This window comes from Urocitellus parryii, chromosome 5 (genome assembly GCF_045843805.1).
Source record: "Urocitellus parryii isolate mUroPar1 chromosome 5, mUroPar1.hap1, whole genome shotgun sequence".
In the NCBI taxonomy this organism is placed as follows: domain Eukaryota; kingdom Metazoa; phylum Chordata; class Mammalia; order Rodentia; family Sciuridae; genus Urocitellus; species Urocitellus parryii.
In genome coordinates this window covers 13,695,524-13,710,092 of record NC_135535.1, presented here as the reverse complement: position 1 = coordinate 13,710,092, position 14,569 = coordinate 13,695,524, and the positions used below count along the sequence as shown (strand labels likewise).

Here is a 14,569-nt window from a genome sequence, read left to right as displayed (position 1 = left end):
TGACACTCTGATTCATGAAGAGCAGGCAGTGTGGCCAAGCCCGTCTCCTTGAGGAACTCAACTGTGACTAGAAACCATTATGTCACCTCCCAGGAGGAAACTTAACCCACTGATGTCCTCTCCCTCACCCGAGCTGCAAAAGAGAAAAGACCACCATTCCCATTCAGAAACCAGACAGCTGCGAAACTCTTTTTGCAAGAGAGGGGCTCATTGTCTTCTTCCCTTGGTTTTGTTTTGTATTTTGAATGTGTTCACAAAGGTACACACACGGCTTCAAGACCCACGAGCAGAAGAGAGGGAGAGTGTGGGCCGTGTGTCTGGAAGGGCAGGCAGGCAGGTGTCTGTGGAGAGAGGGGCTCTCCCTGACCTGGGGCTTATCCTCACTGTGGGAAAGAACACTAATGACCAGGGCATGAAAAATGCATGTGTGTACGGGGCTTTCTCCTCCCCTTTACACACACACACACACACACACACACACGCACACACACACGTGCACACACATTCCTTTCATCGGGGGAAAGACACCCTAAGGTCAGTGGGTTGCAGAGCCATTTTCTAGAGAGCAGTTGTGCAGTGGTGGGCTCAGGTAAGGGCTGAACCTGACTCATCTCTGAATGCCCTGAGCCTGGAACCTCTGGAGCAGCAGGTGAGGTCAGCAAGCCTCCGTGGGCGTGCTCAGCCCCTCCCTGCATGGTAACACAGCGGGCAGTGGTCAAGGACAGAGCTTCCAGATCTACCATGGCCAGCTTGCCATGGCAGGAAGTGTCACCAGTGTCCTGCGGGATAAGTGGCCTCTGTCTGTGAACTCTGCAGCACCACTAATATGATTCACTGGAATCTACCTCCCAAGTTCACCTGGTGCTTAACAGGTGGGGTCTAGGAACCACGCCAGATACTGTGGGAAGCTGCCAGACACAGCTGTCTGCAAGACTGCAGGTCCAGCAGATGTCATCCTGGGCTTTGGTATAATATTTATCACTACTGTGACTGTCACCTATATTCAGCTGTTATTAAACAGAATACCTACTATGTGCTAGGTACAGTGCCAAAATTCTCTGTTGCATTGCTTCATTAGTTTAACCCTTCAGCACACATTTCTTACACAAAAGAGAAAACGGAGACTCAGTCTTTGGATTTCAAACCATGAACATTTCACAGCACAATTACTTCTTCCCTGGACAGACGTGAAGGTCAGAGAGGCTGAAGGTACAGTGTTCTGTAAAGAAGACAGGCCATAAAAATGTATATGCATTACGGTCCCCAAACAGACAAATGCAAACTAGCAAAAAACGCTAGAAAATAGATCAAAGGGAATATTATAAGGTTAACAAAGATTTTTCTCTGAGTGATGAAATTTTATTGCTCCTTTATACTTTTCTGTAGTTAACTGATTCCCTGCAATTTGCTCAAATGAGTTAATGCATGTGAAAGTGCTTTGTAAACTGTAAAGTGCTATGCAAACCTGAGCAATGTGCTCTATGATTACATTATGTGCCTTTTCAGATTCTAATACAGGCTTCTTTTTATTGCTGATGTTATCTCAAGAGGAAGACTCTAGCAGCTTAAAATCAGCCTCTCTTTCACCCAGGGATGGGGTAGTGTCTCTGGAGAGACTGAGTGGCAGGGACTGCTTTTCTTCAGAGGGTCTGAACGCTACCCTACTCTGCTCTTCAGCCACAGGAGGAACACAGGGCTCCTGGCAAGCAAGTCACAGAAACTAAAGACAGATTTCTCCTGAGATCAAATGCATTTACTAAATTGCTTCTCTGGGCAGCCAGCTGAGGCACAGGGAGATTTAGACTCAAGGGAAATCGGCCCTTTAAGCGGTTTGCATTTATTTTCTTCCATCCCTAAGGACAGTGGCCTAGATTGACCTTTGAGCTGCTGGAAATGATGGGTAGACATGCCAGAGGGTGTAGAGGGGTGGAAGTCTGTCCCAGTTCCTGGCCTAATGAACTTCTGTTCACAGCTGGGCAAAGCAAAAGATTTAGATTATGGGCATAAAACTGGAAACTGAGCCCCAATCTCACTGACACTCATTTTCTCTGAGACCTTGAGAAAGTCCAAACAAAGAGTTTGGGATTCAAAAATACCTCTGAAAGACCAGGGAATGTGCACCCAGCCTGGCAGGGACTCTCATTTCATCCAACCAGCTCCCCAGGTTAGGAGAGTGATAGGAAGACACCCATCCTCTGAAAGGCTGGGCCACTTGTTCCGGGTTTCATGATGAGTGAGCAGAGCAGCTGAGATTCAGACCTGGTGAATCTGTTCCGAGTTCTTGCAGTCACCAAACCACTACAAGGACTCCTCAAGCAGGGCTGAAGAGGACTCAGTACCTGCATTCCTCAAGGTAGCAGAGGCATGGTGCTCACCAATATCCACCTTCTCTCTTCCTGGGCACCCAGCTGGGCTGCATTTCTAGTTCCTTACAGTCTAGGGTAACCCTGTGGCTGGTGTCCATGGAACTTGGGCTGGCCTGGGTTAGCACGGGCACCACTTCTGAGCCTCACTGAGGTACAGTGCTCACTTTGTTTTCTGGGCTGACAGCCAGAGAAAGAGAATCCAGAAGAAGTATCTAGGACTTCATGGAGGGCAGAGCCACAAGGTGGAAGGAGTCTGGGTCTGAGCCTGGAGAAGAGTCCCCTGTTGATCAGGAGCACCCATTTGGACTTGCTGCGAGCATGACTTCTAGCAAGCGAAGTCCTCTGACAGCTGCTTGTGGACTTTGACAGGCACTGCACTCTCGTCGGGAAGCAATGGCCTCAGAGTACAAGGGTCCAAATGAAGTCTAGGAGGTCACTTATTTGGTTTCTTCTCGAGACTTCTTTTCCCTCTGGGTGTTAGAGAAATCGATAGAAACACTGGGGAATCAATTAACACTCGAGAGAGTTCCTCTACCTTCAATGTGACTTTCACCTTTTGGTGGCCTTCATCTCCACTGTTTGATTTGTCCCTCCCCACACCTGTTTGAGACAGGCAGGGCTGGCCTCACTCTCCATGGCAGAAAGATGAGGAAACAGGGCACAGGGATCCCCTCCTCGGTTCCTGAAACCTGACCAGGCATTCCCTGTGGTCTCCACAGAGCAGTTCAGTTTTATTGAATCACACCGATGGGGAGGGAGGGAAGGACCATGGTCATCTGCTTTGTGTGTTAATCAACAAGTTCCAGGAACCCAAAGGATTTTTTTTTTTAATCAAGAAAACACCATGAGCCCCCTTCATTCTTTCATGGGACGGGGAGGCTGCACCCAGGGCTCTTCAGTGAAGGCTCAGACAGGGTCGGCCGAGGCACGGCATCCTCTGTCCCAGGTATTCATACATCACACACGCTATGCCTCTGCTAGGAATGGGAAACGAGCCCGTATCTGTACCTCCATTGATCCTGTGGTTTAGAAGGAGAGGCAGAGGGGTCAGCAATGGTAACAGTGCCATCTGAAATGAACACAGCTTGGTTTGGGGAGGGGTTTGTGCTACGTTGACCTAAGCTCCTGTCTTTCCTGATTTAGTCCTCTTAAGTCAATCAGGCGGGAATCACTGCCACTTGCATTTGCAGATGAGCACAGGGAGTTGGAGTGGATGGCCTCCAGTCCCCCTGCTGGCACTCCTGAGATGTTGTGTGTGGCAATCTTATGCCGAGATGCCTCTGACCTAAGGCATACATAAAAGGGGAAGGGGTGTCACTCAGGGGAGGGGGAGTCTGACAAAAGGAAAAAGGGAGAGTGAGCAACTCTGCTGAGCACCTGGCCAGTGTGCAGAGATGGCCACCAGGGATGGGCCAGAGGGCCAGGGGCAGGCTGGAGCTGGACAGGAGCCAGGCCGTGGGCCACCGGGGAAAGCCTGTGGTTTCAGTTTCGGCCCAGGGAGGTTCTTGGCCCTGGGGCTCCTCTTCCCTTCCCTCCCTGGGCTCAGAGGCAACACTATCATTCTTTAGGCTCTGGAGCTTCTGAGGGTCACTGGCGAGCAGCCCTGGGCAGCCTGTCGCAGGGCTCTGAGCACTGTCCAGCCTGGGCCCTGCTGCCCACCGCTGATTGAAGAGCCAGTGACATACGGCTGCACGTGAGAGCAGGAATGCATTCCGGTTTTCCTCCAGGGCTCCTCGGGGACACAGCTGTTTCCACACAGCCATCTGTTCCTGGCGGTGCGGCGCTGGATGACGACATGAGTGTTTATAGAATCTGTTCTTATGTGTCTTATTTTTAACTTCTAATTGAGCCTTGGTGATACTGTTGTCTTTCCCCTTAGTGGGCTCAGGATGGGGGACACGGTGCATAGGGGGCCAGCCTGCCACCTTCTCAGCAGGACCTCAGAGTGGTGGTCAGGGAGGTCCCCCAAACTTTCCTCCAATTCTCCTGACAATGACCACCTAGGTCTCAGAGCACACTGGCCACTCTAATCCCTTCAGCTCTCTTAAAACAGCCTGGGAGGGCTTACTTACTGGCCATTTTACAGGTGAGAAAATTGAGACTTACAAAATGCTAGAATATGCCCCAAATTAGAGATCTCACACAGGGCTGGATTTCCTGATTCCAAACACGGGGATCATCCTGGCATACCACAAAGGCTTCAAGAAAATACCTTGTTACAGTTTATTCATTCAACAAAAAAATTTTTTTTTTGATCAGGAACCAGGTTCCAGGAGATCTTCAATAGGCACAAAGATAAACTGATGGATAATCAACAAAATTAATGTCATGAATATCTTGATTGGTGGTAAGGGCTATAAAGTAAACGAAAGGAAGGAGCCCTGAGGGATAGGGCATGCTGTAGGGGTGGTTACTGCCATAATACGGACACAATAACAAATACCTGCAGGATTAACTAAAGAGGAAGAAAAACTAAGTAAAACAATTGGGCCAACCAGGAATCACCAGCCGTTATTATTATGCGACTTCCAAATATGCAGCTACCTGGTCTTGTGCCTTTAGATTAGGCAGAGCTGGTCTCAAATGCTGGCCCCATCCTTTAGGGGTTGTGTGACTTGAACAAGTAACTCATCTCCTCCTGGGGCTCTGTGCAGTCTGACCCAGGAAGCCTCCCTCCCACTGTGGTGAAGATGCTGGTTGTATGTCCCTTCCTCTTCCTCTGCAGGAAATCTCCCATTCCCAAAGGCTAAAAGGCTAGAAGAAAGCAGGAAAAGGTCTTGGAACAGCCCAGAGCTGTCATAGCACCAGGGAGACCTGAGTGACTAATACTCAGCACAGGGATGCCCAGCTGGTTTCTGAACTGAGCCAGGGCGAGGCGATGAGCACAGATGACCTGGAGTGTGGCTCTTGGGGGGCTCCAGCCTGGGCCAGGGCCACAGAGTGCAGTCCTCAACTAGTGATGTCTGCTGTGGTCGAGGAGTAGAACGCTGTTATCTGCAGACGCCGACTTGACTACAATTCTCTGCAAATTCCAAATTTTCCAAACTGGTACCCAGTCTTTTGGTTTCTGCACTTGTTGGATGTCAGATATGTTTCATAATTTAACTTTTAACATATAATGGATCATTCCTTTACCATTAGTCTTTCTGAATTAAAACCCTCTGTGTGTCTGATCCTTTTTGTGGATGCCATGGGGAGGATGAAGAAGGAAGTGAGCCCGTAGAGGGCTGTTCCTGGAGACGATAAACTGAAAATGACAGCTGTCAGAAAGGAATCTGCAGAACAAGCAGCAAGTGGTCCCTGGCCATTTCCTGCCAGCATAAATAGCATCCTCCCTCCTCTGGCCAACCGTTGGCTCCTCTGGCTTTACCCATTGTAACCCTGGTCATCAAAAATGACCACCTAAGCTTCATGTCATTACTCAGGGAAGGGCCCAGACTTGAACGCGACTCCCACCCAGATGTGTTAAAACCTGTCCATCTTAATGGGTGTGGCTTAGCAAGGTCAGCTTCCCTTATCTGGGAACTTCCTTGGGTGGTGCAAGGGCTCCTTGGTGATATAGCATCACCTCTATAGATAGAGGCTTAGGGGATCTGCGTGTTTCAGAATCACAATCCTACAGAACTCTGTCCACCAGTGCCAGGATGGGCCATCAGGGACAAGAGTGGCTGTCCCTGTTTGTTACTGCTCCAGAAGACAGGCCTCAGGTTAACGAGTCTCTTAGGGGAAGACTTCAAGTCAACACCAGGTAGGGTGGGGTTTAGTGTCCGGGTCTCATGAGCTGCAGCAGAGTTGGCTCGGGAGGAGGCGTACTCCCTGTGCGCAGGATTCCAGCAGAGCCCAGGTACGAGCTGGGTAGGATGCTATGGATGGAATATTGAATGGGGAAGGGATGCAGAAGATCCACGGCTACCCAGCTGTGTTCTGTGGAGTCCCAGGGTTTCTTGGATTGCTTGAAGGATGGGACCACTGAGGGTCAGGGAGAGAAATGTCAAGGCATGGAATCCTACCTCCATCCCCTCTTCAGTGAACTCACAGTCGCGGATGCACCCCGAGTGCCTACCACCTTACATAAGCCAACTCACCGGTTCCAGGGAGAGACACCCAGACCAGTGATGGACAGGAGTGGTTGGGTCCCACCAGCCACTCCTGGTCATTCTCCACCACTGGTGGAGGCAGTTTGCTTCCAAGCCATACTGTCCTGTCCTAGAAAGCGCAGTCCAATCAGAGGCTCTGCTCCTCACATCTCAGCTTCTCATTGAGGAGGTAGTCCCTGGATTACGTCCTCCTTAGTGGATGATTTCACAGAGATAACCCATGAGACACCATGACAAAGACATCACTGTGCCCATTTATCAGGTGGTAAACCTGAGGCTCAGAGCATATGTGTGAGTTCTCTGAGGTCATCTGTCTATGGCACAGGGGAGCACGTCACCAGGACGCTCACGCCTGACGTCCCCATCACCTCCCCACCAAAGGAACAACAATGATCTTGTGACACCCTTCACGGTCCTCACATCATCTTCATTGGGATCTGAGCCCCTTGAGCGTCCTTAAACGCGCTATGCTTACGTTCACTTCTGGTCTCCGCTGCACATGCTGCCCCTCCTCCCACAGCCCACCCTCCAGAGGCCTCATGCCACACGCTCATCCTCCAAATCTGGCCTCCTCCAGGAAGAGGAGGTGCATCCTGGTGCACCTCTCTCTCCTGTCAGTGAAATGCCTTCTCACGCACTCTCAGAGTGCAGCCACCATGCTGGCCCTTGTCCCCTCGCATGGCCACCCCTTGCCTGTGTGCACTGCTCAGCTGGACTTCAGTCTGCAAGGCTTCCCACCCGAGGCTGGGGCCGGTTTGAATGAGCATCTGCGGAGTGGATGAATGAATCCAGAGACCTGGACACTCTGCCGTGGGGTCTTGCTTCCATCTGGAACCCGAAGTCGGGTGAAGAGCTCCCTGCCTTTGTCTCTTCCAGCCTCACCACCATCTGCGCTCTAATGCCCTCTTCCCAGAGTCGGGCGCATCTGGCTTTGAGCCCCATCCAAGATCGTCCTCCTTCCCTGTGTTTGCAGACAGCCTCAACATGCTGCGGAGTGTCTCCAGACCTCTCCTTGCCCAGAGTCGATTTAGCCAGTGGAGACATCTGCCTGGACCCTGGCGCAGGGGCCCACTGTCTTTGATTTATGAGCACCTGCTCCCTGGGCTTAGAACCCATCTGCTGCCTCCGCTCGCCTCTGCCGCCCAAGGGCAGACCCCAGACCCCGCTGTCATCTCAGCCCCTGGGCTGGGGCGAGGCCTCGGCGTGGCATGGTTTTCCTGCCTCAGTCTTGCTGCTTTCATTCTGTTCTCTGCACTGATGTTTCTCCAGTGTAAATCCACCCAGCCTAAAACCTGGTCACCGACCTCACCGCTCACAGGAGAGAGCCACACTGAGCCCCATGCTCCCCGACAGGCCTGCGCTCCTGGACACAGCTGACGTGTTCTTTCTCTGGTTCTTTACTCCTTTATCTGCTCTTTCCTTCATCCAGGACTTCTTTTTAAAATTTGCTCACTATGTTCATTCAATAAATATTTATTATACACTTAGTTCTACCCTAGGGGAGGGGACCTGAAAGGAGAACAGTACAGTTCCCCATCTAGGAGGCTGCTATATTGGTTTTATTTAGGGAAAAAAACCCTAGGAAACAAATACAGGAACCAGAACACTGCAGAGAGAAGTGTGTGCTATGAAGGAAAGAAAATAAGGTAGGTGACACAAAGTGACTGGCAGGGTGACTTTAGGAGGGTCAGAGGAAGTTTCTGCTGATGGACACTGGGATACGTGAGCAACCAGGGGCAGTGGGACTGGCAGTACGTGGCCCAGCCTGAGCCTGGCTGCCGACAGCTGGCCGTCACTCCTGTGTGGGAGTCAAGGGGGACAGGCTAGGATGACGTCCATGGTGAGCGCTTAGGGAAGGCTGCACTGCTGTCCAAGGCCCTCCTCAGGCCTGGACAGACTCTCCTCTCAGCTTCTCTAAGGGGCGTTAAATGGCACCTTACACACAGGGGCGGGTCCGTTTCCAAGGTCAAGCCCAGTGCCCTGCACTGTGCCGGGAGGGTGACCGGCATCCACACAGGCTTATGGGCAAATAAAGGCTGTCACAGATTCCAGGAAAGACCAGGTTCGCCTTCACCCTGGGGATCCACTCAGGGACAGAGACGGCAGGAAAAGCTGGTGAGTCACCTGCAGAGGGGGCTTCTGAGGACGCAGCAGCATGCTCCAGGAAGCCACCGACCTGGGTGATGGACGAGGGCTTCCTTCTGCAAGGCTTTTCCTCGGCCTCCACCACGGAGGGGGAAACGTAAGAGAAGTGTTTTCATCAGCGTTCAGAGAAGTGTCAAGAGGACACTCAAATATTGATGACGATGACCGAGACCAATGTGAGCAGAGAACTGGCAGAAAACCCAAGGAACCCAGCGCGGGTCAAAGCTCCGAGTGCTTCTCTGAACCTCTAAGTGCTTAAGCACTTAATGGCTTTCCCTCCGCCATCAGGAGGAGGCTTCTAGGGTGAAGGGAAGAAGGGCCAGGGCTGGCTGTGACCTCACCATGACTTGGAGGCCAAGGGCAAGGGCAGCACTGTGACCAGTGCTGATAAAAAGCCAGGTGAGACAGGCCTCTGCACCTTCTAGTCACCCTCCCCCACCACTGGAAGATAAAAGAACTCTCAGAGCATCCAAAACAACCATAGAAACGATGACAATCATGGTGAAAAATCAGAATTCTCCTTCTTTACTCTAGTTTACAAATCCTTCCAGCATGGCCCTGCCTGTCTGATCCTCTTCTTCCCCACAAGTCCCCGGCACACTGGCCATCCTTTTGCTCCTCACGCCTGCCCTGCCTCAGGGCCTTTGCATCACTACTTCTTCCACCTGCAGAGCACTTCCTTGGCTCCGCCATGGCTAGCTCTTTCTTGTCATTCAGATTTCAGATGAAACATCACCTCCTCATGGAAACCTTCCCTGGACCCCCAACCAACACAGCTGCCCAGCTCCTCACTAGCCTATAGCTAGGTAGCACCCACCACTAGCTGTCAATTTTTCCTGATGGTTCGTTATTAATCTTCTCTTCCACTAGGATTTGAGTTACACGGGAGCAGGGACGACTGTCCCTCTCCACCTATGAACACTCAGTGCTTAGATCAATGATGACTGTGGACTGAGTGAACCGATCACTTCTGGGTCTGATGCTAAGGTCAAGAAGAGCCGGGAGCAGGTATTTACCGAGCATCTAACATGGCAGCCTGAGCTAGCTGTTCACGCGCAGTTTCCTGATGTTTTTTTGCACCGGGAATTGCACTCAGGGGCCCTCAACCATTGAGCCACATCCCCAGCCCTTTTTGTATTTTATTTAGTGACAGAGTCTCACTGAGTTGCTTAGCGCCTCACTAAGTTGCAGGCTGACTTCGAAGTGCTGATCCTCCTGCCTCAGCCTCCCAAGCTGCTGGGATTTCCATCTGACAGTTGAAGAAACTGAGGCACAGAGAGGTCACACAGGTGTTTGAGGTCACACAGGTGCTAATTGGAAGGGGCCAGAAATAAATCCAGGTCTGCTAGGTGCTGCTTCCCCATATCCTTAGAGCTGAGGGTCAGCCTCAACTTTGCTCCTAGTTTGCTGTGTGCCTGTGGACAATCTGCTTAGCCTCTCTGTATCACTATCGCTTCAAATGTAAAACAGGGTTTCTACGAGCACCAAATGAGATAGAGCATACGATAAAATTATAAACAGCAAAGAGACAGGAGAATGAGATGTCAGCTGTGCCTCCGACTACTCGCCTAACTCTGTCCTTACTGATGAAGTCACACCTGTGGAAATCTCCTTCTGTGCCCACCCCCCACGCACTGCCCCGACCTGGATCCCGGATCTCCCAGGTAGATGCCACGTCCTCAAAGACAAAGGGGGCCTCCTGGCCACGAGACAATTCACCTGCCGTTTCACAGGTGGTCTTCTGACCCACCCATCTGGGATGACTGTCCCCTCTGGGACCCGCAAGGAACAGCATGAAAGGGATCCACTGATGTGTCCTTGCACCCGAGAGTGGGCTCCCAGGGCAGGCGAGGCGTCAGGTCCAAGGCAGACCTGGAGCCTGGCACTGCACCTGGAGGAGCAGGCACAGCCACTTACGTTCTTGCTGTTGACGTCGGCCTCGCTGGGGCAGCCGAACAGCTCCCGCCGCAGCAGGTTGCCGTCGTACTCCAGGAAGGTCAGGTAGAGGTTGCGGAAGAACTCCACGTGCTTGTTCTTCACCCGCAGCTTCTTGGGGGAGTTCCAGTGGATGACCTGGCAGGCGACAAGGGGGCAGTCAGGAGGCGAGGGACCTTGCACCTGCAGGGGGCCCGGACCTGGCCCTCGCAGGACTCCCGGGACTGCCATTCATTCATTCATTCATTCATTCATTCATTCATCCAGCATCGACAGATCAGTGGCTAAGGGCAGGGCACCTGGCTCAAATCCTGGCCAGTCCAGGTGTCACTTGCACAGATGACTGAATTGCCCCGTATCTCGGTTTCCTCATCTGTGAAACGGGAATCCTCATGGGTCCAGCCTGGACCAGTTATTACATTACCCTCTCTGGGCTCCATACCTGCTTTGTGCTGCAGAGGTCAGGGTTCTGCAAACCCTAAATCTGTGTGGCGCTGCCCACAGGGCCACAGAGGGAGACGGAGGCCCGGGGAGGGGAGCAGTGCTCCTCCCCTGGCTTCCTGTTCCCGGGTGCCTCCCCTGGTGCCCTGTCTTCTCCCTGGCGCAACACGCCCTCCCTCAAACAGCAGGGAAATCCCTCTGGCAGCTTTGGTGACACTCAGGACATGCCTGGTCGCCTCCCTTCTCTGCCCAGAGCCTCCAGCCTGGCTGGGGACCCCACCCTGGAGGCGCAGGCATTAATAATCTCACCTGTTCCCTCCGCTCCTTCAGCTCTAGGGGTGGTAACTTCCCTGAAATGTTCTATTTTTGTTTTATGGAGGTCTCAAGTGAATGCTTCACGTTTAGCTGCCGTGTTAATGATGAAATCGGGTGGTCTCTGCCTTCAGCTCGGGCTCTGAGTGAGTTAGCAGACATTAAGCCCAGCACAGGGTAGGTGCTCAATGGACACTGGCTCTGACCATTTTTGCACCCACAGTGTGCTGGACCTGGAGGTGTCCAGAGGACCCTGGGGCTGCCTATGGCAAGCTCATGGTCTGCTGGGGAGAGGTGTGAGAAAGCAAGAGGGAGGGAAGAGCAAAAACCCTGGCAGCTCTGGAGTGGGCATGTGGTTTCTGGGGAGACAAGGCAGAAGAGAGGCTTGCGAGGAGGCCACATGTTGGGGGAGGCCACATGCTAGAAGCTGGAGCACCCGGGCAGGGGCAGGGGTGAGGGAGGTGGCCGAGCACTGGGCCAGGCTGATGCCCTGCACCCAGGAGTCCCACGTTCCGATCCAGGCTGCAGCCAGTAGAGACTATGAAGGGGAAACTGCTAACTTTAGGTTTTGGGAAGAGCCCTCAGACTGTAAGGGAGAAGACCAGTGTGGAGTGTGTGTGTGTGTATGTGGGGGGGGGGTGAATTCAGGCTGCTTATGAATCAGTTGTAATTTCCAGCTGAGAAACGAGGCCTTGGTGACACATTTTCTGATTTCACTGGAAAGACAAGATATATACACAAAAAAAAAGTTGGGAAAAGGCAAGTGCAAATTTATAGAATATTTACTATGTATTAAAATTGCACTGAGCCCTTTAATTATTAATACATAGCAGCATTCATTATTAGGATTAATAATTATCATTACTTATAGGAACTATGAGCAATGGAGAATTGGTCTTCACTGTTTTGATATAAGCCCATGGGGGCAGCACTGTGGTCGGCGCCACCCTACAGATGGGGAAAGGGAGGCACAGGACAATTCTGCCCTTTGCCCATGGTCATACAGAATTAGGCGCAGCACCCCAGCAGCCCAATTCCACCTGCTTCACCACTGCACTCTGCTGGCTCTGAGATGGACACGCAGGGCCCTGTGCAGGCAGGATATGTAGAAGGACTCTTGCAGCAGCCCTGAAGGATGGGGTGGGGTAGAGGGGTGCATGCCCAGGGAGGGTGGTTTCAGGTGAGGGAGGTCACACAGAGAAACAGAAGAGCCAGGGAGGGACCTCAAGGGGTTACCCTGAGATGGTGGCCCTGGTCCCAAGTGGTTGTTCCCTCTTTCACTCTCTCCTTTTCCCTCTCACACTCACTTTCTTGCCCTTCTGCCTTCTGCCATGGGATGAGGCAGCACAAAGGCCTTTGCATGAGGCAGGCCCCTTGACTGGTGGACTTCCCAGCCTCCAGAACTGTAAGAAATCAACTTCTGTGCTTTGTCCATTACCCTGCCTGACATGTATTGTTATAGCAACACAAAACACGCTGAGATAATTGGAGTCCTCCTCCTAATCATCCTAAGAAGGCAAGAAATTTTAAAGATAAGGAAATTGTCGAGGAGTTCTTGCCCCAAGGCATCTAGCTGGCAAATGTGGGAGCCAGGCTTCACATATGAGACTTTCTGACCCCCCAAACCCAGGACTTTCCTCTGTACTGTGGTGAGCACGAGAAGCCAGGTTTTGACCACTTCCATTTTCATGCCATGACTGACTACACAGAAAGCAGAATAAGCTCTCGTTTCCCCCTACGTAGCCGTGGTCTCACTGCTTCACCTTGGGGGCTGGACTAGCATACCTAACGTAATGAACTGAATGTATGGAAGCCCCCCACCCCTGAATTCAGTTCACACAATCTCCAAAGCAGTGGTATTAGGGGACAGGTCCCGGGAGATGACTGAGTCTTGAGGGAAGAGTCCTCATACAAGATTATATAGAAGGGGTTAGAGTCTGAAGCCATCCACTCTGCAGCCATGCAAGGACACACCCAAAGAGGCCATCTATGAACAGGGAAGTGGCCCTTGACGGATCCCAGATCCTCCACACCTTGACCTTGGACTTCCGAGCATCCAGAACTGTGAGAAACAAACATCTGCTGGTTCTAGGCCACCCAGTTATGCTGTTTTGTCACAGTGGCCCAAAGACGCTGAGGAAAGGAACTGGGCGTGTTCAGCTCAGTCACTGCCTGGTTCAGCCACCTCCTGTCTGCAGGACACCTCTCTCTGCGCTCCCTTTGGAGGAGGCATCCTGGCCATTCCCTTCTTGGAGCCTCGGTTTCTGCAAGGTGAGAATCAGCACGCCTGATAAAGTAGCGTCGAGGCTGAACAGATGCCTTCAACAGGGCCTGCGAGTTAGGGTGGCTCCATAAATGTGGTTCCCAGCAGGACGACCTGCAGCCACAGGGAGAGAGCACCTGGAGCTCAAGAGGGTGCAGGGAGGGCTGGAGACCTGAAGGAGGCCGGCTGTGGAGGCTGGCATTACAGGGAAGGCTGAGGGGGAAACATGCAGTCTTCTTCCTGTGCCTTTTGAAGGGGTCAGAAGAAGATTCTCCTGAGAAGACACCCACTCGGGGCCCGAGAAGACCCTGGGCCACAGGTTCAAACAATCGCCTGTGGGGCCACGTCTTCATTTCAAATGACTTTGGTGCCCTCCAGCTGCTGAGCCAGGAGGAGAGATGCTGGGTACCACCTGACTTGGGAAACCTGGGCTTCCTCAATGGGGAGACACCTGACCTAAGTGGGAACAGGGCCCTCAGACCCCCAGACACGTCTCAATGCACTGTGCACAAACCTATGGTGCTTTGGAGGTAATGCTCACTAAAGACTCCAAACAGGTCACCTGCCCTTATTGTTCGTGTCCCCGAGGTTGTGTGTGGCCTGTCCACATCTCACAGCTGGTAAGGGGCAGGGCTGAGCCTGAAGCCCACTTGAAACCCTGAATCCAGGGTTCTTGACCACTGTCATGTCCAGTTCTCAGCACTTCACAGAAGGGGAGAGTGAGGTCAGAGAGGAGAGGTGCCTATTCAGGATCCTGTGATAGGTTTGTGCCAGGCCAGGGTTGGGACAAAGACCCAGTCTCCCCACCCACCTCAGCCCTCTCCTGCCCATCCTGCCAGCCTCTGTTTGTCTAGTGGTCAGGTTTGTCTAGTGGCCCGGCAGGTGAACGTGTGGCTGGATTAGGAGCAAGGGTAAAGGAAAAGTGGGCGGAGAGGATGGGGGCTCAATGGCAAGGGAGGGGCTGCAGAAGACCTTCTGCAAGGCAGCTGCCCTGGGTGGGTAAGCCCATG

General features: G+C 52.4%; 1 protein-coding gene across 11 annotated transcripts in view; it reads right to left on the bottom strand.

Moving 5' to 3' along the window:
- Positions 1 to 14,569, bottom strand: part of Large1 (LARGE xylosyl- and glucuronyltransferase 1) — a 506,960-nt gene that overhangs the window by 38,428 nt on the left and 453,963 nt on the right. For all 11 annotated transcript variants that reach the window (XM_077798432.1, XM_077798429.1, XM_077798430.1 and 8 more), the window contains one exon: positions 10,526 to 10,681. In XM_077798432.1, coding sequence (XP_077654558.1) covers positions 10,526 to 10,681 — 156 coding nt within the window. The remainder of the gene's footprint in view (positions 1 to 10,525; positions 10,682 to 14,569) is intronic.